The sequence below is a fragment of the Paracoccidioides lutzii genome, assembly GCF_000150705.2.
Source record: "Paracoccidioides lutzii Pb01 unplaced genomic scaffold supercont2.21, whole genome shotgun sequence".
Classification (NCBI taxonomy): domain Eukaryota; kingdom Fungi; phylum Ascomycota; class Eurotiomycetes; order Onygenales; family Ajellomycetaceae; genus Paracoccidioides; species Paracoccidioides lutzii.
This window is the reverse complement of record NW_015440967.1, coordinates 279,223-301,779: the sequence shown is the minus strand read 5'-3', so window position 1 is coordinate 301,779 and position 22,557 is coordinate 279,223. Positions and strand designations below refer to the sequence as shown.

The following is a 22,557-nucleotide window of genomic DNA, read 5'->3' as shown; positions in this document are numbered from 1 at the left end:
TCAAAAAATACAGAGATAGATTTTGTTATATTAACAGAGATAAAAAAGAAATAAAAAAGACTTTATAATTAAAGACAGCCGTAACTGCAAGAAATATATAATAATTATAATTATAAAATTGTAAAGAAAGAAAAATTCAGAGAATAAAAAAATTTTTCTCTCTTCATTCTTATAGTAATAAATGTTATTATGACAATTATCTCATGCAATCAGTCTCTAAATATTATTAAATAAATATTATAAATATTATTCACTATATTAATAAATATTTTATGTTCACATCTTATTTCTATATTAATAAATATCTCATATCTACATATATTCAAAATAATCATTTTCTAGAGCTGCTGAGATCAGTATTTATGAAAGAAGAAATAATTATGATATTAATACTCTTTATACTAGCTTCTTACTCTTACATTGCTTATCTCATACTGCTTATCATACTACTTACTAAATCACTTATTTTCACACTGCTTATTAAAGTACTTTAGAATCAACATCTTCTAAAGAATCAGTATCATTTTAAGATTTAGTATTTAAAATCAATACAGATCAATATTTTTTAAAAATCAGTTTTTTAGAATTAACACTTTACAAAGAATCAAATTATTATATTATTAATTTTTTATTTTATGAAAAATTAAAAATAAAATCTATTACTACTTATTTATATATATAAATACTCTGAATTCTCAAAATTTCTTCAAAAAATTTAGTAATTAGCTACTATTCAATTCTATATATACATATTTTATTTATTACTATTCTCTTCTCTCTATAGCACTCACTACATCTATACATCTACTCTATTATAATTCTAGTTATAGAGCTTCTGATACTTTCTTTTAACACTTAGTTCATTTATTTTAAATATTCTCACAATTTAATTTAATAAATAAAAAAAATAATTATTTAAATATAAAAATTTACAACTATTATAAAATATATAAATTATTAATTATTACTACTATTATCAAACTATTAAATAATTTTTTTTAAAAATTTAATAAGTAATTCTCTAAATAAGAAAAAGTAATATAATTAATTAATTAATATTTAATTGATATTTAAATAATTTATACTTTAATTTTATTATCAAATAATTTTTTAATTATTTACTTTAACTTATATTAATATTTTTTATTTTCATCTTTTATTTTTTATTTTTTTTTATTTTTTTTTTTTTAATAAATTCATTTTTAATATATTAAAAGTATTAAAGCTATATTCAATAGTATACTCATTATAAATAATAAATAATTTTATATTAAAATCTTATTTTAGATGAATATTATATAAATTAAATAATATTTTTTGTTGTTAAAATTATCTATAAATATTAAAAAATACTTTTATATTTAACTTAGTAGTTATATTAATACATTATTTGTGTATTTATTTTTTTTTTTTTAAAAAAAAAATTTATATATTTAAATATCTATTAAAAAGTTTACCTTATTTTTTAAATTAAAGATTTTCATGCTCAACTTTCTTAATATTTAATTATAATAGTTAACACTTATATCTGCGGAATGATAAAAAATTATTTACTGCCTTTGTTTCCGCATCCATTTCAACGCCCATTCTACCAGCAACCCCAGATCTTCCGAAGTCTGGAGCACCTTTGCAAGCTTTTCACTGAGCTTCCATACTTTCCCTTGAGAAGCAGGGGTGTCCGGTTGCTCATTATTGTCCCGATCACACATCCCAGAAACCCGCGAGACTGTGATATTACCATTGGACCCGATATCAACGTTAATTGTGACTGTCTTTGGATTGTCAATTGCATTGGGACCCTCGTTTGGCGCGTTAAATAATAGCATTAAAGATGGTGGTGCTGATATTGGTGTTCGCAAGGAAATATCTATTTTCTTATCATTGATTATGGTAGGGATGTTGGAAGGCATAGCAAATGGAGAAGCAGTACCGGTCTGTTGATCACTCCCCTGAATTGAATCGCCGTGGAGCATTGAATCAAGTCTGGATATCGTGGGACTTATATTGCTAATTACTGTGACGTCTGACTTACCTGTATGGGTCGTGGAAGGGGGATCCATGGGGTTGGTGGAGTGACATTTGTCGGGAGCGCCAACGTCGTTGGTTGGAGTGGTAGTAAATGCCTTTTGAAGAAGGCTAGAGAGCAGTGCATATTGCCGCAAGATCTAAACATGGCTGTGAGCAGTCTGACATGGAAGATTGGTAGATTGCAAAGAAATTAAAAATGCGCAAAACGCTTGCATCCACTCACAGGAAGAATATCAGCCAACTGCCGCGGATGAGAAAACGGTAGGTCACGAATGGTCCGTCCAACGATATGCTCGAAGGGGTGGAAAGTGTAGGTATGTACGTGTTTTTCAGGATGACCGTTGGCGTCGAAGCCGTAAACAACTTTTTTATGGATTCTTTCGTTGGATACTGGGTAACCATTTTCACTGTTACTAAATTCTGGCGAAAAGCTATTCGGCAGGGGCACCACAAGCCCATCATATGTAGCAGGTTTGGGCTCGGGTGGCATGTTCATTCCGAGCAGCCTGTATATCTCCGCCGCTGCAATTATAGGAATGTCAATCGGGGGCTCCAACCGTGCAACGAAGCGCCGGTTCGGTGTTGTAGTGCCCAAGGCTGTAGAATTGAGAGAGACGTCATTCGGGTTACTAACGAGAGTGGCTGGAGGATCGATCCAGTTAATTAACAGAATGTCAGTGTCGTTTTCGTTCACTGCAGAAGAAGATTCCCCTGAATCCATAGTCGTAAATAATTGGGACGCGACCCATTCTTTTGACACTCTCAATGATGGATAACCTTCTTCACACTCAATCATTGTGCTCCAGGTTTTGTGTTTCTCCAGATCGGATGAAACTTTGTCGTCTTTAGAGAATTGATCTATACTCATTGCGTCTGGGACATTCCTCGGTTGTGAGTCTAGCGTTCTTCTTTGTTCAACCCAATACCGAATACTCAAGCCAATCCTTCTGTCCTGATGGAGGACGGGCTGTCCCACGTGTCCTGTGCAAACATGCTCCCAATGGCCCTTCCCTGGGTATCGTTGAATTTCGCCTTGCCATACTCGGTTTAAACTTTCGTACAGTCCTTCCACTGCTTCAAAGCAATTGACATCCCGACTTAGTTGATCCAACTTGGCTAATCTATGCAAGTTTGCATGGAAAGCGTCGATCTTTTTCCAAGGCTTTTCTTCAGGATTTCCCGCAGTTTGGATCAAGTCCCGTTTAAGAACCGCAGTGGCCCCCACCCTTCTTTCTCCCTCCACCCCACTGGGGGTAGTATACTTCAGGCTGACATCCTTAACATTTTCCGTCCCATCTTCAAACTGGATCTCCAAGTCCACAAAATTCCCAGCAATATTTAGATCGTTGTCTTGCCACATGCATTCGAACCCTTCAAACTTCCCCAGCCTCTCCACACCTTCGCGACATACTCCACGTCCAGAAACACGCGTTCTGAGAAGTCGAATCACTTCTTCCATCCGTCGAGCTTTCTCCACGTCGGTGTCCCTTGGACCTCCCATGCCTAAATTCGACATCCCTACTGAATGGATGCCACTCTCGTTGATTCCAGGTCCAGCCAACGGATCATTCCCTGCAGGAGATGGTGAGATGCCACCTAAGCCAAGAGCTAACAATGCTGATGGTGAGCTGAATATAGTAGGATCATCCAATGATGCTGGAGCAGCCATTGGGGTCGGATATTGGTGAGAGGACACACTTGGCTGATGGCCATGACCAGAAACGGAAGGTGTTTTAATGGACGGAGACTTGTGAGAAAGAGGGCGACCCATAGGCACCGCTGATGGGTAAGGCGATGATGTTGGGTGAGGTGTCTGCCCAGGGTTCTGCTTGGATGAAGGAGTAGCCATTGGTGAAATGTCCGTTCAATATGTTGGTTGCAAGGGAACGAATGTTTGAGTTGATATGGCTGCACCACACTTTATTGAAGGTGTCCGTATATTTTCAATAGGGAGTCACAGGCAGCTGTAGGACAGACTACAGATGCAAAGCCCAAGCTCGATTAACTCTCAAAGAGTATAGGTCCTAAGCAGCTGCAGAGAGGAAGCATCAACGCAGCGAGATTTTGGGGTATTTATTAAGCTCAGACAGTGCCGAAACCAATCTACGAAACCATTTTTAGGTCTTCAGCAGAAGCAGGGATGCGCAAAGAACTATCGAAGTTGCCTTGTCTTGTGCACCCTTAACCATTTGATCTTTGTTGATGTTGAAAGATTATCGATTCGTTAGGAGTCAAGTTCTTACTAGCTGGAAGCTTGCCAGATGAACGCATAAATAGTCACGTGCTCTCCGCCCTGGCAAAAATTTCCCAAGCTTTGAAGCTCGAAAATAAACACCGTTCATCAACTCGAGGCTATATACCTACCTAACTCCCGATACGGCGTCAACACGACGTGTAAATTTAATCAATTATGACCCCTATTATGTGTGGTGCTCTCCGTGCGTTGATAAATCCAATACGTCTTCACTTTCGGTCTTTAACGACCCTCCAGGGAAATCCACATATTGTATGTCGATATTAACCCAAGTTCCCAAGCATCCGTTGGAAGACATGATATACTGAGAATACGGATTCTAATTCGTTTCTGAAGTTTGTTTTCCCAACTGAAAGATCCCCGAATGGGTACATTCTCTCTCTTTTACCAACAGATCCTACCAACCCCGAGCTTGCAATCGGTGTAACTTCTAAACTGCCACCCACTACCGATTCCTTTAAAGAAAACCCGGCATTCCTAAAGACTCTTCAATCTGTTATTTCAGAACATGCACATGAAGACCCTGACATAATATCGCAGGGGCGAGTCATGGCTTTCACTTCTGGAGCAAATATCGACTCCGGAGGCATGGTTTTCTCCGAAACAAGACATAGTTTCCGGCGAGGTCCTGGTGCTACTGGTTTAAGGGAAAATCCTCCCAGCGGCCCAAATGTTAAAGATAGTCCAAGTTCTGGTGGCAGGGGTGGTTGGATACACATTTCAGATACCAGAAATCCTCCGGAGTATGGCAGGATCGCTTGGTAGGACATACAGCGCAATACCTATCTCGTCTTGTCACATTAATTATTTTATAGGCCAGAGGATATATTTGGCAGTCTGGAAATTGATGCGAATGGAAATATTGAAGGAAATTACCAGCCCAGCGGTATGTGAAGGAATCTTGTCTGGAGATACCTCTTTTTATTTTCAGCAAAGCTGTTTTCACTAAGTCGCAGTTTTAGGAACCTACCGAATCATCACGCGGAATGGAATGTAAGTAATACTGCTTCGTGAAATAAACTATTGATGACTGAAATTGCGTGCAGCCTCGGTCTAAGTACATACCTCCGCGAGAAGCTCATTCAACGTCTTCGTTCAGCGGAAAGCAATTCATAAGGCCACTGGCTACTACATATGAGGCAATTCTACTCCTGTTTATATGTACGTCGTACCCCAAGGTACTCTTAAGCTAATCGGTAAGTGGTTCATGTAAGCCGTCGAGTTTACAAAATGTAGCTAAAATACTTCAAATCGCTGCATCTTGAATTGACTGCTTCGCTCGAAATTTATATGCTCTGCATGACATATTGCCAGTCTCCCTTTCGACGAGCCTCTCTATGCTGGCAGTTTGAAGCTTTTACCTTATCCTTTCTGGGTAATATTCCTGAGATTGCATATGGACCCATGCCCAGGCCGGAGAAAAGGCAACAGTTTGGATTCCTGCTATGATGATTACATATACCAAGAGAGAGAAGGCAAATGAAATGGAAGAGGATGTTAAGATGGGGAGGTAACGAATGAATATTGCCCCCAAAATTCGAAAGAGGGCAAGTGATATGGGATCTCTTTACCGAGCATGAAACTAAATCCGATACCATTTTTAGTCTTAATAAACTAAGTAAAGAGAAACAGATGAAAGCATTAAAAATGAAGAACAAACGCATTCAAAGACAGCAGAATAAACCACGCAACCCCGTTCTCTCGCTCGTGGGAATTAGGCATCGTCCAGCTGAACAGACTTTCAAATTAGAGTAGCTAAGTCTTGGTAGATCAACCTCAATTTTCTCTTTTAACTCTGTTTTGAGAGTCCTATGATCCCATACAATTCGGGCATTTCACGGGACGAGCTTCATACGCCGTAGACTTTTCGCATTCTGGATAGCATTGACGTGGAAGGATAGGATCTGATGTCCGACAACCGCACAACCACATCAACAAGGATTACGCAAAGTGTATATAGGATGACTACGGCTGGGCCGGAGTATTCATATTGATGGGTGGAAAATAAAAATGAAGTGAGGTAGCTAGTTTCTTTGAAGGATTAGAGGAAATTATTTGCAAATTTGAAGGATGGATGATGATTTCTTGGTGGAGAGTTGCAAGATAGAGAGAGAGAGCCACCATAGTTTATATAATGCCTAGAGAGGCATTTGGTTATTAGACATTGATGAACACAAGTGAAATGTGAATCACAGATTTAGTTTGACCACTCAAAATTCAACGAAGGAAAAAGTTTAGGGGATTGTTGATGTGAATAAAGTTCAGGGCATAGTTACAGAAGGAAGACAAACAAAAATAGAAACTTGAAAAAGTGAGGAGGTGAATACATCAACAAGCTTTCAAAAATGAGAGGTGGGGATGAATCACCATCAGTTTTGAAATTTGGATTTTATCTCTTGTTTTAGTGACTGCAAGCTTCTACATTCTGTGCTGTCTGCCCACCTTCATGGAGTATGAATCTGAAGAATCAATGACCATTTTCACGATGCCACAGCCATTCTCCATAGGAGATCAAGGAAAACACATGATACAGAGGCATAACTATATCGTGACGCCATAGGTTTGAAGAAAACATGAAGATGATCAGGTTTTGACCGTAGCATGCAAAACAGTATGTGGCAGTAGCCATTCGAGTGGTATCTGAGTAAGTAAACATGGTGAGAGAATAAAACAGATGGAAAGTCAGGCAAAATCTTCCAGCGTCGCTATTACTTAAAGAAACTTGTAATTCGTTGTGTCCCATGCGTTGTTCCTTTCGACTCCCCCTTTTTAAGAGTGGACCCATTGCTTGTAGCGCTCCTCATTTTCTTATTTCCACCGCCTGGTTTTGTAGGTGAACGGTAAGGATCTCCTCCAGGGGTGGGCTGCGACGATTCTGGTTTCTTTATTTTTGGTGATTTCGTGGTAATGTCAGCACCAGCAGGTTCTGGTGATGTTTGTTTGCGTTTAACCGCTACCGATTGTGGAACTGAATCAATACCGATCTCTGATTTCTGGACGGTAGAATTTGCTTCCTCTTTGCTTCCTGCTTTTTTCTTATTGACCTTGGCACTTTCGTCAAATTTTGAAGCGCTCCTTGTTTGCTGACCTTCAACCCTAGCTGTACTGCAATCTTGGGACAGTGTTTCAATTTTGAATTTGCTGGCTTTGCTGGAGGCTGCAAAAAAGTTTGCGATGTTGTTTTTATTTTCCTTACTATTTACCGGAATAATGAAGTCTGGGGAGTTGTTTCCAACTTTCCCTACCTCTTTACTGACAGGATAGCACTCAAGCTTCCCCTCGTACGGTTTGAGGATCGACTGGAGTTCCTTTGACCAGGTTACGCGGTGGGGGTCAAGCCACGTAGCCATTTCTGGACTGCCAGAGTCAAGGATAACGGGCATCCGATCGTGAAGAAACTTAAGATAGGCATTCGAGCTGGTGGTGATTATGGTGTATGTGTAAAGTTTCTCGTCAGAGCCTGTCATTGATTGTCAGAAAACAATGTTACCACGAATGACGCTTCGCAATGGCGACCATCGCAAATATCAAATACCATATTACAACACACAGACACAAAGACACGCACCTTCGTACTGAACGCAATCCCAGAGGCCAGCAAAACACATCAACTCTCCATCTTTTCGCCGAATGTAATGAGGGACTCTCTCCTTCCCACCAGGTCCCTTCTTCAACCATTCGTAAAACCCCTGGCAAATTACAACACATCGCTTCTTTCTCTTCATAGATGTCCACATTCCCCTATCCTCGATTAGCGAGTCATCACGACAATTGATCGTTTTAAGCATCGAGCCGTAGTCTGGTGATCTCTTGGTCCACCACGGGATTAAACCCCATTTCATGCCCTGGAGTCTGTAATGCGTCCTGCGTTTTGCTGCCTCCGCAGGTTCAACATTTTCGTCGTTGCCCTCCACTAGCTCATTGTTACCAGTATCATCTTGTGAGTCCACTCCGCCTTGGTCAGACGTTTCAGCACGATAAACCGCACCGTAATTCCCAGGCGCAAAATTGTACGTTTCCCTCACGTCATCGTCATCTGCTGTCTCATCAACTGGTTGCCCATGCTGCTGCAACTGGTTTCGGATGAACGCAAGGCGCTATGACAGCACTACTATTAGACATGAGAGGGAAAGATAAAGAGATAACACTACGAAGGACAGCGGGGTTACATACAATGCCCATAGCGTACCGGCCACACATCTTGAATATGGCTGTGTTTTCTTGTATCACCATAAGTGGAGCATTGGCAGACGTTGTATTGGTTTGGAATCGGCCCTGGTAGATGACATGCGCCAAGACGTCATTGCCTTGAGTGGAGCGGAGTGGAACCCGAAGCTTGGACCAGTTCGCCAAGAACTAGCAAACCGAGCAAACAACGCGAAACCCTATTCCAACTTCATCCTGCAGTAAAAAATCGCTTCCATCGATTTACTGCGGTATATCTATCTCTATTAATTCAAGCCATTGATGTACACCGGCCGTGGAACGCCTTTCGAACATATTATATTGATCGATATTGCGAAACGGGTTTTACATCATCTCTCCTATCAGTCATGTTCGGGCGAGTGGCCCGGCGCCTAGGAACCTCCGCACCTCTCCGGCCACCACATACCCCTGCATCTGCAGTACGATTACTCTGCAGCACACCTCGATACACGTATAGACCTCGATTACACTCATCCTCGAATCTTCAATTAGCGCTCAACACGTCTACACAAGGCCGTTTAAATAGCACATCCGCGTTCCAAAAATTCAACCGGAATTACAAAGAAGCGTGGAGTAGAATATGGCAAACGAACCCTATTGGCTTCCCGCTCACTGTATTGTTCGTGGCGGTAAATGCAGGGCTACTTGTATACGTCATATATGACAGAGTTACTCGGATAGACCCATATCTTAGCAGATTTCCACCGGAGGTGGCTGCGCCCTTGCGCGAAGCCCTTCGTCGTTCAGAGATCCGGCCTGATCCTATCTTGGCACTGCAAAAGTTCAGGGAGGCACTTATTGTTGCAGAACATGTTAAGATGCACCCGTTTTCGGACGAGGTCCTTGGCATCAGAATCGCTGCAGCCGAGATGCTAGAGAAAAATGGGCTAGTGAAGGCATCCATTGACATGCTTGAGAAAGCGCTAGCAGACTGCAAGGAATGGGTAGTTAATGGAAGGAGGAGGCAAATGATACTTGATAAGCAAAGGGCGAAAAAGACTGCTACTGAACCCGCTGACCCTGAAGCTGTGGAGGCAGAGAAAGAAGCGCGCGAGAAGGAAAGAATTGAGGAGAAGCTTCGCGACCAGGTTATGAAAAAAATCATTGGCATCAAAATTAAACTAGCAGACCTATACTCGAGTAACTCCGTGCTAGATATGGACAAAGCAGAGAACTCCCTTATTGGCGCAGTCAACGAGAGCGCTGGCGAGGTCAGACGGCGTAGAGAATTGAATCTGCCAGTATCGCGTAACGATGGCGGTGATTACGTTAATCTCACGGAGATAGCTGCGTCATGCAATGACCTGGCTGATTTATATGTTAAAAGAGGGAAAAACAATCTTGCAGCAACCTTGTACATGCAAAGTCTAGGGTTGATTAAGGAGGAGGAGGGCCAATCGACAACATGCGCGCAGGTTGTTCTCCTTAACAACATATCTTCCCAGATGGCGGAGGAAGCTCAGAAGGTAACCAGCAAAACACCCTCGATACCTAAGAGAGCCGGCCCTCCCATATCTCGACCGGAGTTGCTCGATGCTGCATCACAGTGGGCAAAGAAGGCGCTGGATGTTGCAGCACATATCAAACCGGCAGTCCGTACTGAAGAATGCGATCAATCATGTCAAGTAGCACTGTATAACCTAGGTGAAATAGCAGAGATGCAGGAAAATTTCGTCGAGGCACGAAAGTATTATGAGGAGGCAAGGAATCTAGCCACCAAAATTCAATTTGAGGAAGGAATTGAGGCAGCAAGTGATGCTATAAAAAGGCTTGAAAAATATAAATAGAACTTCTCTCCCCTTCAGAATGGTTTTGGGAGCATGTACAATATAAATCTGCATTTGAATGAACAGGCATAATACCACGGCGTATTGTTTCCCCTGAATCATTATTTCGATCACACGGCCTCGCTGCAGAGTTGCTTTTCATCGCAACTGGGAACCGAACCACCTGGTTTCAAGGCTTGTGGCAAAGTTCCCGCCGCCTTTTATGTTATATGGAGCAGTAAATATCTCATCTATTTCTAATCCCCATATGTATCATGTAGTAAAGAAATGCGGCTCCTGCTATCAACATCAGAAAAATAGAAATGCAATTAAGATAGCTTCTGGGACGCGAAGCACAAAAAAAGTTTTAGTTGAGAAATTTTAGTTTAATATTGAACAAAATCATAAATAAAATAACATACGAAAGCCCGGATTCGCTGGTGGTCACCCACCCAACTACTAACAGGCCGGCGAGTGGCTTGAGTACGGCTGAGCGGACGGGAAGCCCTATTTTCCACTCCCTATGTTCGTATGTGATAGGTGATACCTTGTTAGAGATAATTATGATTTCCGCGTATCGGGGTTTCAGCTGGGCGGCCAGACGACTAAACATAAAATGAAAAGCGGGAAATAAAGGGGGTGGAGGGCGTATTCAGGGGCCGGTGAACAGAGTGGTGGATGGGAGGAGACACTCTTGGAAGGGGAAAAGGCTGGTTAGACAGCGAGTGTCTAGCATTGATCTTGCTCATTGGAATAAAACATTGATGGAAAGGTTACGTTTAAGAATCGGAGACTGGAAGAGGTATATGATGGGATAAGCCACGAATGGGGAGCCACAGGGAATAACTTGTAATAACTAAGCTACCAAATATTGAGAAAACTCCATATGTTTATAAAGACAAAACAAGACCAAAGAAGACCAAAGAAAGTGGACAGATGCAGAGCCAGAATGAACTTGATGAAAAGTTAATATTTTTGGCAAGTTAATAGAGCAAAGCTTGAGTGATTTCAAACAGTGGCTTGGAGTATCCTTTGATTTGGCACAGAAGGTGTTGTTTCTCGACAAGAATTAACTTCATCCCTTCTTTTTTTTTTTTTTTTTAAATCAATAAAAGAAATTAAGTTAACTCTATCAAAACGAAACACAAAACTCCCGTTCCAGTCCGCAGAAGAAGAAAAATAGGGTTTTTTGTCATTTGCTCATTGCTCATCCATCGCAACCTAGCCAGCCTGTGTTTCCGTAGCTCCGTCTTCCATTGGTTTCTGCTAGACAAAACACATGCAACACACGCGTGCACCACATATACACACACCCATTACGTTCTCGACATAACGCCCCAAGCGCGGATTTTGTTATCAGTGTATCCAGCAAACAAGGTCTGGCCATCAGCACTCCATGCCAAACTTATGCACTCAGGCTCACGGCTCTTCTTTCCCTTCTCAACATATTCAGGCTTGAGCTCATCGACCTTGCTCTTCTTCTCCAAATCAAAAATGGTGATGCTGCTGGATGTAGCAGCGCAGAGCCAGTAGCGGTTGGGGGAGAATACGAGGGCGTGGATCTCGTCACCGGCCTGGAGAGAGTAAAGGTGCTTGGACTCGTTGAGATCCCAGAGCATGGTGGTGCCGTCCTTGCCACCGGAGGCGCAGAGGGATCCGTCGGGGGAGATGGTTACGGTGTTGATGTAGCCAGTGTGGCCGATGTGGTCAGTTTGGATGCGGCAGGAGGAAAGTTCCCAGACCTGATGTTTGCGATATTAGCAAATATATACCGGGAATTTGTAACTGTTCGCATTTTGTTTCCAAGACATCAAGAATTGTGTAAAGTTGTCCATCAGGGCAATTAGTGAAGGTTTGTCTCATCGCCTCTAAGGGCTCTGAAGTAGCAAATACGTAAATGCAAGACATCATTTGGGAATATAAAACTCGATAAAATAAAAGGGGGCCCCAAATTTGAGAAGTGTATGTAATATCGTACCTTGACGAGTTTGTCCCAGCCAGCGGAAACGATGACGGGGTTTTGAGGGTTGGGGCTGAAGCGGACGCAGGATACCCATTCGGTGTGTCCCTTGTCGGTGATGGTGAATTTGCAGTCACCCAGGGTGTTCCACAGCTTGATGGTCCGGTCGCGGGAGCCGGAGACGATCTGGCGGTTATCGGCAGAGAAAGAAACAGACAAGACATCGTTGGTGTGGCCAACGAAAGTTCGGGTGGTGTTGCCAGTAGCCAATTCCCATAGACGAAGGGTCTTATCCCACGAGGAAGAAAGGGCATAGGCGCCATCGGAGGAGATTACCTATTTGTATAAAAAAAAAAAAAAAGGCACAACAATCAGCCCATATAATTCCTCTTACATTCTCTCATAATCCTATATTTCCTAAGTTTCTATCATACACAATCGGAGACAATGTGAGAATGGCCATGGAGGCTTCGTTTAGGGTATCCGTATGCGGTGTCATCACGGGTCAAATTCCAGATGATCAGGGTCTTGTCGCGACTGGCGGACAGGAGCATATTTGGGCTAACATGAAATTTTGCCTGTTAGAATTGCACATGAACTCGAGTCTTAATTCGCCCCAATATATCAAAGGCTATATAGCTTACTTCTCCAGCGAAGTGGCCAGGGAGGTAACCCAGCCATTGTGGCCCTCGAGGGTCCCGCGGTGGACAAGCTGCTCAGCCATGGTGTGCAGGCTCTCGGTCGAAGTCTGAGAATGCCAAAAGAAATCCTCGTTGGGGGGAGTGGAAAGGAGGAGGAGGATGGATGGCGAGAGCAAAGCAATGTACAGGCTGTCGTTGAGCTGTGGTTCTTTCGTTCCTCAGAGCAAAATGGCGGTTCTGGCGCCCAAACAAGCCCTAAGCGCAATTTGGCTGCAGGCCCTTTTTTGTGTGTGCGCTGCAGCCCTAGCGGGGGCCTAAGCGAAGGGGAGGGAAGGGCGGTTGGTTGCCAAGAGTAGTCACGTGCGTTGGATGTTTACACCCCTTGCCCGCTCTGGAGAATTTTGGCACAAGGAATACCAGTAAGAAAAAGACAACGTTTTTAACTCCCTGGGTATAATAAGCGATAGGGAGAAGTTCCTGTACGTATACGGAGTATTATACATAATACGTAGTTTCAGAAATGGCCTAATTATATATATATCAAATCCAATTACCCTCCTCACTGCTTGGATGTATGCAGGTCAGGCATCCGCCCCAACCCGCCCCCACCCTGTGTCTTCTCGCCCTTCAAGCCCAATGCACTTCTCTCATGAACGTGTTCTCTCAGTCGCACGAGGATCTCAGAGTCCTTCCATCGCTGCGGAACAGGCCTGTATGCAGGTTTGAACGCGCCCACAGTCTGCGCCCATTCGCCGCTCTTTGCAGCGCCGCTTTTCCACGTCGTGGTAGGTGTATCCTTAGTTGGGATACTCGACCTTCTGGCAGCACTATTAGCTTTATCTGTCGCTAAGGGATCTTCCGCCTCCTGGGTTGCCCAATAATAAATATCCCAGTCATTCTCGTCTAGGAATTTGTCAAATTCCTCTAGCTGCCTGGCTGTCATGGTTGGAAGGTTTTTGGACGCGAAGGTTGATAGAAGAAGGTCCGACTCCAGGGTGCCTCGTTTGCGACTTTGATCTACTTTCTGTTAGCTTGCGTTGTACAGATTGTATTTTATATGTAATGTTCTTGAGGGATAGAGTGTTCAATTAGATACTATGCATGAGTAGTGAGACCCACACAACAACCTCGCGCGCATCGTCGTAACATCCTCCCCTTCGCGCTTCAATGGCTCAACCTTGAACGTAATACCTTCCATCTCCCCCACATCCAATTCGGGCTTCCTCCCCTCGCCCGTCTGTGCTGTCCTGCCCGTCATGTGCTCTGTATTCCCCGGCACCGCATCGCGCGGTTGATAGTTTGGATCCGTCGACGATAGCAGGTCAGGCGGCGCCGACTTCTCCCCAACTTTAGGAAAGTCATTGGTTTTTGTTGATGTCGTATTCGTCAGATGTGGGTTCGAGGATTTGGATCTCTGGATGTCGCGGTGCAATGGAGCCGTTGAGTGACCGCGATCATTCAGGCCATTGGCTCGGAAAGCTGTCGAGTTGAACGGTGCTGGGACAAATGGCGATGCAACCACCCTTGCACTAGAGGAGAGCAGGGTGCGAAAGAAAAGCTTTGGAGCTAAGGCTGCCATATTTTAAAATTGAATTGGAGATGGTTACTATACTCAAAATGACTTGTGCAGAGTCGAAGCAGGCTGGAGCGATCTTAAAAGTGCAATTACCGAGCCAAGGTTGACATCATCCCGAAAATCATGTTTGCTGTGTTTGCATCTCTCAACATCAAATCTCGAGGAGCCATCTTGATCAATTATTGTAGCTACGTATATCTGATAGGACACATGTCAACAGTCAAACAGATGCTTTTTTGCCTGTTCATGCCGCTAGATATGCCTTGCTTAATTTATAATGACCTTGTTTACCATTAGCATCACGGATCCGGGTAAACATTCGATAAGTGGTATCATAGGTTTCCTCTAGGGGTATCGAAGCAGTTATATTATATAGCCAAGCACAGAAAAAGAAACTTATTTGGTATTTCATAAAATAAGCATATAGGAAAAACAAGTTGCGAAAACGCTGCCAAAAAAAGCATATTTATATATATATATATATATATGTTCTCCATCATCCTTCATTGCAATTGTCATCGCACCTCCCCGGTTAAAGGACTCAGATGGGGACAAAATAGTGCAAAGGCAATAAGATAAATCGTCATGGTCTAGATAAGATGCTTCGACCTATTCGCGGGTAAACAAACAATGTCAGTCATAAGTTTTCGAATAAAATGATAGCCTTAAAAGACGTTATGAAATGGGTTAAGAGAGAGAGATTTTCTACCCATCCAAACAAGCGGAGAGTCCAAGCGAAATAAAAGAAAAAAGCTGACCTGAAATACGCCCTTAAATATACAACCTGCCATGCGCCAAGTCCAACAAGCATTCCCATAGTTCCAAAGGCAAACCATTTAACCCGCTCATTCGTGCTCTCATTGGTGTCTCTCAGCTTCTGCTCACGGGTCCTCATGTAGTCCATCTCCGTCACTATCTCACCAACCATCGCTTCAATACGGCGCAGATCAGCCTCAACGGGTTTCAACTTCTCCTGTGCCTGGATGGCGGACCAGTCTCGCGCGTCGGCGCCAATGTCAATGTCCAGTTCAATGGGGCGGAATAAATTGCCGGAGTCTTCCAGAAAGTTGAAAGGAATGTGTGTTAGATTTTTGGAATCCGCAGCATTCATGGATTGGGGAATGGGACGAGGTAGGGTTTACATACGCCGACCATTAACGAGGATGTTCTCGAAGCACACGTCAAATGCGGTATCTGCACCGGAGGTAAAGGCTTGTCGTTTCTCGCCAACAACGTCCTTGGGTCTGCCATAATCATTTCCCATTGAGTCCTTGATCTGTATCCACCCCGAGTACCAGCAAAATTTTTAGCCAGAATTCCGCTTAGACGATTGAAATGGACCGATGCTTCTCAGACAGACATTTTTCTCTCACGGAATCCGAGAAAACAAAGGTTCCAGCTCGAGCCAATTCCAATCACGATCACGGGAACGACAGTAGCAAAAGGGAAAAGAAACTCAAGCTCCTCCATTCCCCCAAAAATAAATAAATAAATAAAAACAAAAAAAAAAGGGGGGGGGGGGGGGGGGGGGGGGGGGGGAAGAAACCAAAACACGGTGCGCACAAACGTACATGCATATTGACAATCTGCCCGTCGCCCTTCTGCCCGCCCACAATCGCCGTGACAACAACTAGCTGATCTTTATTGACGAAGTTACGTATACACCGTTCATTTTTCCCATTTTGAGGGATTGCGTGGAGATCGAATTTCAACGCCGCGGAGAGTTGGGATATGCATAGGAGCAGGAAAAGGAGGAATGGTCGCTGAGGCCCTAAAAGGGGTGATGGACAGGTGCTGCCCATCTTTTCTTTTCTTCTTATTTAGCCCGTCCCCGTTTCCGTTGAGATGCGCAGGGACAGGAACACCAAGCAAGCTATAGGAGGTGAGATGCAGAAGGTAAGGGAAATGTCAATGAAAGGTGTTATGGTGTCCGCAGTCAATTGCAGGCAAAGCGGAGGTGCTGTTGAGGAATGCCACGATTAGTTAAACAGTTTAGGGTGTTCATAACGGAGTCACTCGGAGAAACGTTTTCGCGGGTGTCATGATTGGTTATCTCAACAGCAAGGGGTTCTTGGAGAGACGAAATGGTAAAATCCAGCCTTTGTCTATATAAAAAATATTTGATCGTGTCGCTCCTTTTCACCTTGCTACTCCTATTGTATCGCTAATATGTCTCATCTAGAATTAGAAAGAGTAGAGCACATTACGTGGCTTTAAAATCTCCCGTTTTCCTTGTTTTTACTTCGAACATTAACTAGTTACATGCGCTCCGTACCGTCTGATGGTCTAGAGATTGAGGATCAATTTATTCTGTACATTGTCGATGATTTACAGAATTAGAAGAAACAACGGAATGAAGTCATACTAATGCACACCACTTAACTTGTACAGGGTTTGCAGTCTGCCTGTGGAGGAAACATATTTCCCCTGCGAACCACCACGTGTATAATAAAGAGAAGAAAAGATCACGGGGGGTTAAAATAGGGACCGTATGTTATCGTATATTTTTACCACCTAACCAACTAAGAGAATTATACACAGCACTATTACACAATTGAGTAAAAGAAAAAAAGAAGAGCCGGGAGAACAAGCCACAGTTACAAGGAGTGCGGTAAAGTGCCATATTGAGAAAGGTCTAACCTGGATAGCAAACTGGGATAATTTCCAAATAGACAAGGAGAATAAATAATATGGATGATAAAGTTAAATGGGGAAAGGATAGAATTGTCAGGCTGATGAGTAAGAGTCCAATGCAGTTTCATAAAGAATTGAAAAAACAAGTACATGTTAGTCGCCAACAGGCCGACAGTAAGGGAAAGACAGAGATATCAGAATGAAAATCTCCAACATACCCAAAAAGGTGGTTGTGGAAAATGATGGGATGGCTAAAATGAGAAGATAGAACGCAGACACAGTGAGGTAGAAGAGTAGGTGCAGTATTAAGGAAATAGGTAATTAAGAAATAAAATCATCGCCCCAGATCGCAAGTACCTGGCTAGATGAGCAAGAAACAACCTCCTGAAAAAAAAAAAATAAATAAATAAATAAATAAAAGGTGTGCGGGAAATAGGACAAGGGCTGGGTATCCAAATATACAACGAAGGGAAGCTCACCAACATTACAGGGAATTGAAATGAGTCCAATAAAACCTCTAAGAGAAAAAGAAAAAGAAGGGAAAATTGATCAAAAAGGAAAACTTACACCGCCTGTCTCTTCCTCCGCGAAAAGATTTTGCCAATGGAGCCGCCGGTACGCTTCTCCCTATCAGCGCTTACGGATGATCGCGAAGAATGTATGCCTAGGGGCTCTGGAGGGCCGGTATTCTTTAGGAAGTCCGCTAAGTCTGCAGTCGAGGTTTGATTGGCACGAGTGTGATTTCTGGGTTCAACTAGTTGGGAACGTAGAAACCCATCTGTCGTGCCGTTTCGCTGGTGTTCAATACGAGCACTGTAAGCGGAATGTGGCGGAAAGTTACTATGCTGAGAGCTGGAGAGAAAGCCTTTGGGCCCAGTAGCTTCCGGAATCGGAGTGGTAGGACCGGCTGGGGAAGAAACAGTTGTGGTATTTGATCTATGAGATCGGAGAGAGGATCGAGATAGTTTAGTCGACGGGACTTTGTCAACAGACGTGGCGCGCATCAGGCGAGAACGCATCGAGGTCGTGCTCTTCAATTTAGCCTTATTCACTGCATTCGCATTAACGGAGAGTAGAGGAGGGGGTTGATCAAAATCAGGCGGTGGCGCAGCATTGCGTAGGAAGTCGGCCAAGCTCTCTTCTTCCTCTTTGTGTACTTTGAGGCCGCGGGACAGTAGGTCATCGTCAAAATCGTCATCGCTATCGAAATCAATGGCATATGGGTCTTTCACGCGTCGCTGCTTTCTTGCAGGCAGGCCACTTTCTCCTTGCTCAAATCCCCCGTTTGAAGCTGGCTGCCCATTATACGTCCGATTATTAATGCGGTTTGTTGATTCGAGTAAGCCCGTACGTGAGTTGAATGAAGAAGACACGGATTTCGGTAGGACAGATTCAGCATTCGCATTTGGTACTGAGCTTTGTTTTCCAGAATCACGATTTGCACGACTAATGCTCAGATATTGTAATTCATCGGAATCCATTGTTGTGCGGAAAGGTGCCACTGTTCTGGGGATACGGTGTGAACCATACTCCGGAGGTCCTTCCCGTATGAAATCGATGAGATCCGATGTGCCATCATCTTTTGGTGTAAGAGCAGACCTAGCTTCCAGTTTCGGGGTTGGACGTTTCGGTAATTCCTTAGTAAGGACCTTTTGCGAGCGAACTGATGTTGCCGATGGGGCACCGCCGCCAATCGCATGCCGCGTCCGGTTGACTGGCCCGTTGCTACCATTAGTCAAGCTTGTCGCGGGACGTGAATTATTCTTCGGAACTGTGGTGGCGTGTTCTGGACCTGTGGACCTGATGAAATCGGCAAAGTCTTTCAATGACTCTCTTTCTACTCTCGCATCCCGTGCTTGCGGTGGGCGGGGTTTATGCGATGTGGGTTGTGGATGGCTAGTATTCGCAACAGGAGACTGCGTATGTTTGGGTTGGACAGGAGAAATAGTGGAGGGCGTATGTATGCGCAATCCGTTTCTATTGGAGGAAGACACACTGGGTCTCCCACTTTCACACTGTGTCCCTTCTGGAGGACCGGTTGTTTTCAAAAACTCAGCCAATTCAGTTGTTTCAGTTCGTGTGGGAGCCCATCTGGGTGAATTGGGATCCTAAACAGAATATTAACATCAATTACTAACCGCGCATATTTAAATGTATAACCGGAGAGGAAAATGGGTAAACTTACCTCCATCTCTCTCATATTTCGAGGCGTCAGAGTATATCGTATAGTCTCATCACTCTGAATCAATTCGTCCAAGTTAGATGGGTCTGGAGCTGCTTCCACGAATTTGGATTGGGTTCCAACGTTTGTATCAGTAGAAGTGCGTATCGGAAGAGGAACCTTGGAATCGCCGTCACTAGCCTGCCTTCCTACGAGCCCCTTCAATTTATTAGAAACCTGTGACGTTGCAGATCCCGAAGTAATCGGCCGCTTATCTCGATGGCTGCCAATACTCACAGAACGACGCGGTTTAGAAGTCGAATCACGAGGGTTCGAGGGTGGCGGAGGACTGACACGCTGGACGGCAGCACGCTCGGATCCCACAGAAGCAGCGGAATTTGGTTGCGTATAGCGGGGCGTCGTGTTCTGCCGCGAATTACTCCGAGGGAGAGACTGTCTACTTCGGATACTAGCTGACCGACGAGCAGTATAAGAATAGGGATATTCTTGATCAGAGGCACCATTAGAGTTCTTCACAAATTCTTGATGTGGAGTGAGTCGAGATGGATGGGCGGCGGCTCTGCTTGTTTCGGCAACAAAGGAGGTCTCCACAATTGAGCCTTGAGAAGAGGCACTTGATTCTTGACAGGGTTCCACCTCGTATTGATACGAAGAAATAGACTTGAGATCAACGTTTCTTTGAAAATGTTGGCTATTGGCATTTACCCCTGAGGACTTGGAATTTCCATGTTGCTTTGTGGTTTCCAGTCCAATCGTCTGAGATGGTGAGATATTGTATTCTTCACTCCTTTGCGATGAAAGCTCAACTTTATGGGACTGTCCATCGAGAAACTGCGGACTTTGTAGACGAGACGGGTTTGCAGAACCATAGAATTCAGAATGGTCACTGTTATCGGGATCATCCTCAATATTATCACGATCCCGACGTTGCTTGCTGCGAGGAGGAATTTCAGGAGGATAAAATGCTTCCCCGAGGAGCCTGTCCGGGAGCTCATCATCCTCAATCATTGTTTCAAGGTGGTGCGGTTCATTTCTGGCAAGGCCAACGACTGGACCAATGACTGGTGAAAGCGCCAAACTAGAGAAAAATTTCGCGCTCCCACCTGCATGCTGTCCGCAAGGCGATGACGGCAAGGATTGTGAACGAGAATGAGGCCAGGATTCATTTATACCGTCTCGCAGCGTAGCAGAGTGTGAGGGTGAGCTAATAGATGTGGGTGAGACGATATCAGATCCCGAGAGGAAAAGGCTTCGAGGACGGAATGATCGTGCTTGGACAGCTATGGAGAGGTGGGTAGTAAATCCAGGGACCTCAATTTCGTCCACGTCATTTTCAGATTCTGGGATGGGTACATCAGCCGGATTAACCACTTCCTCCAGAGGGAGGGCCTTTTGGGAAGCTTCGCCAGCGGGTGGCTCTTCAATTGTCCCGATGCTACTTGCTCTGCTATTCCTTCTTAGCGGAACTAGACCCCGTCGTATCATCGACTCTCTCGAAAGCGTTCTAGAAAGTACAGGCGCTCTCACGTTCTTTCTCCATGTTCGCCAAAGCCGACCAAGGGTTGGATTCAGGGCCAGTTTCTCCATGTCCGTTTCCTCCACCACCAACATATCAGGTTCTATCGAATCCAAATGTTCGTCCCGTTCCCTGCTGGATCTCCCTGACGAAACTCGAGTAGCAGCTGTTTCGCCAGCGATTATCAATGAGTGTTCACCAAGATATTCCAAAATTGATGTTAGAAATATGGCAGCAGCTGGTGTAATGTGCCCAACGTAGTTGGAAAAACGTGCCCGTCCAAAATCTGTTTCATTCAACCCTTCTCGGTGTAGATGCTCATCTTCATCCTCTTCCTCCATATCACCCAATCGTGTATAAACCATGCACCGTAGGCGGGTAAGCTTCCATGATCTCTCGAGCTCGAAGTGACCCGCAGGCTCACGGCCTCCACGGAAATCGGACAGTTCCTCATCCTCTCCTCCACCCATATATTCCCTTAGTTCGTCATCCGCTGCAGAAACCACCTCCTTTGCGAGTCTTGGTTTCAGCACTTCAGCTAGTGCTAGTCTGATCGCATTCAAATTCGTAGATTTAGCTGTCATAAGAATGTTGAAAAGAAGGTTGTCCAAAAAACGGTTTAGGAGGGTCAGGGACGCCGGAGAGAGGGAGGCACCAATGGTGCCTGCTGACGGATTTAAGCCATTCAGATTTTGGTCGGCGGAAACGATTTGAGCAGCAGATGTTGCAGCGATGAATTGGGGCTCTGGCTTAACAGGAGGCGGCGACCGCATGCTTTGTATTGGGGAGTAAACGTCGCCACACAGGCTCACACTGCGACCGTGACGGCCCGGGATTGAACCCAGCGAGTTGATGAATGGTTCGCACTGCATTGTGCCAGGAATCTCACATCAACCTCACATGAACGCTAGGAGTGGGGGGAATAAATAGTGAAGTGAAGCAGGAGAGTCGAAAGTCGAAGGGGGTTTGTTAGAAGCGAACCTGGACAAGGCTTATTGCAAGAGCCCGCAAGGGGGTAAATCTTCAACAATCTCAGATCAAAAAAGATTGAGAATCTGCAAAAGAGGCAAAATTTGTTAGTATGAAGAACTGAAGTATGTATATATTTATATATATTGCCAGACAGCCCTTCTTTTTAGGTTTATTTTTCTTTTCTGTTTTTAGGTGTCCTCCCCGTATCCCTAAGGATAGGATGCTAAAGAGGAGACAGCTAATGACAACAAGGGGGTTTGACAAAAACGCAGTCCAGTCAGATAGACGGACACAATAAGAACACTGGGCGAACAAGCGACCTGCGATTGGAGATACGGACCTACTCGGAAGGAATTGGACTTGGAATTCAATGGGATAAGCAACTTTGAGGGGGCGATGTTGACGGAAACGACGAGTGGAAGGGAGCGGACTAGAGAGGTGAAGATACACACCGTAGCGCAATTAAATGAGGAGAATAATCGGCACCAAATGAAACGGACAACAGGCTTGTGAGGATAGTGAGCGCCGTCGAACGAGTCTAGCAATCTAGTGGGAGAACTGGAAGAAGTTTGGAGTGACTGGACTCGTGGTGAATATGGTAGTTAATGGGGCAGAGGCTGACGGACCATTAATTGGAGGTTGAAGCCTCTCAAAGGCGACACCAGGCCAGATGCTAGAGCGCACACACACTGGACGGTGGCACTTGGGGCTTGGCGCAGAAGTCAGAAACTTCAGCGTTCAGGAGAAGTGGGGAGAAAAGCGACTAGCAGCAGCAGCTAGCAGACTAGCGGGAAGTGGGACGTTGAAAGAAAAAGAGGGACG

The 22,557-nt window shown here is 44.2% G+C and overlaps 8 protein-coding genes and 1 non-coding gene across 9 annotated transcripts; 2 read left to right on the top strand and 7 right to left on the bottom strand.

Annotated features, from left to right (window-relative positions):
- Nucleotides 1-1,550: 1,550 nt before the first annotated feature.
- PAAG_07000 (hypothetical protein) lies at nt 1,551-3,877 on the bottom strand (the record flags this gene model as incomplete). Its single annotated transcript, XM_015846090.1, has 2 exons — nt 1,551-2,165; nt 2,252-3,877. The coding sequence occupies 2 exons, from the start codon at nt 3,875-3,877 to the stop codon at nt 1,551-1,553; spliced, it is 2,241 nt and encodes a 746-aa protein (XP_015700525.1).
- A 561-nt stretch (nt 3,878-4,438) lies between these two features.
- Nucleotides 4,439-5,398, top strand: PAAG_06999 (hypothetical protein; the record flags this gene model as incomplete). Its single annotated transcript, XM_015846089.1, has 5 exons — nt 4,439-4,534; nt 4,619-5,043; nt 5,098-5,168; nt 5,245-5,275; nt 5,329-5,398. The coding sequence occupies 5 exons, from the start codon at nt 4,439-4,441 to the stop codon at nt 5,396-5,398; spliced, it is 693 nt and encodes a 230-aa protein (XP_015700524.1).
- Nucleotides 5,399-6,990: 1,592 nt separating this feature from the next.
- On the bottom strand, nt 6,991-8,515 carry PAAG_06998 (hypothetical protein; the record flags this gene model as incomplete). Its single annotated transcript, XM_015846088.1, has 3 exons — nt 6,991-7,742; nt 7,851-8,379; nt 8,456-8,515. The coding sequence occupies 3 exons, from the start codon at nt 8,513-8,515 to the stop codon at nt 6,991-6,993; spliced, it is 1,341 nt and encodes a 446-aa protein (XP_015700523.1).
- Nucleotides 8,516-8,835: 320 nt separating this feature from the next.
- On the top strand, nt 8,836-10,275 carry PAAG_06997 (TPR domain-containing protein; the record flags this gene model as incomplete). The annotated part of the gene is made up of 1 exon (XM_002791040.2): nt 8,836-10,275. The coding sequence occupies one exon, from the start codon at nt 8,836-8,838 to the stop codon at nt 10,273-10,275; it is 1,440 nt and encodes a 479-aa protein (XP_002791086.1).
- Nucleotides 10,276-10,669: 394 nt separating this feature from the next.
- PAAG_12313 lies at nt 10,670-10,785 on the bottom strand. Its single transcript, XR_001551855.1, has one exon. It is a non-coding gene; the product is annotated as a 5S ribosomal RNA (ribosomal RNA).
- Nucleotides 10,786-11,570: 785 nt separating this feature from the next.
- PAAG_06996 (G-protein comlpex beta subunit CpcB) lies at nt 11,571-12,938 on the bottom strand (the record flags this gene model as incomplete). The annotated part of the gene is made up of 4 exons (XM_002791039.2): nt 11,571-11,996; nt 12,233-12,550; nt 12,649-12,775; nt 12,859-12,938. The coding sequence occupies 4 exons, from the start codon at nt 12,936-12,938 to the stop codon at nt 11,571-11,573; spliced, it is 951 nt and encodes a 316-aa protein (XP_002791085.1).
- A 476-nt stretch (nt 12,939-13,414) lies between these two features.
- On the bottom strand, nt 13,415-14,434 carry PAAG_06995 (TPR repeat protein; the record flags this gene model as incomplete). The annotated part of the gene is made up of 2 exons (XM_015846087.1): nt 13,415-13,872; nt 13,975-14,434. The coding sequence occupies 2 exons, from the start codon at nt 14,432-14,434 to the stop codon at nt 13,415-13,417; spliced, it is 918 nt and encodes a 305-aa protein (XP_015700522.1).
- A 587-nt stretch (nt 14,435-15,021) lies between these two features.
- On the bottom strand, nt 15,022-16,233 carry PAAG_06994 (endoplasmic reticulum vesicle protein; the record flags this gene model as incomplete). Its single annotated transcript, XM_015846086.1, has 4 exons — nt 15,022-15,040; nt 15,190-15,487; nt 15,578-15,707; nt 16,003-16,233. The coding sequence occupies 4 exons, from the start codon at nt 16,231-16,233 to the stop codon at nt 15,022-15,024; spliced, it is 678 nt and encodes a 225-aa protein (XP_015700521.1).
- A 1,395-nt stretch (nt 16,234-17,628) lies between these two features.
- Nucleotides 17,629-21,635, bottom strand: PAAG_06993 (hypothetical protein; the record flags this gene model as incomplete). Its single annotated transcript, XM_015846085.1, has 2 exons — nt 17,629-19,173; nt 19,251-21,635. The coding sequence occupies 2 exons, from the start codon at nt 21,633-21,635 to the stop codon at nt 17,629-17,631; spliced, it is 3,930 nt and encodes a 1,309-aa protein (XP_015700520.1).
- Between the last annotated feature and the right edge of the window lie 922 nt (nt 21,636-22,557).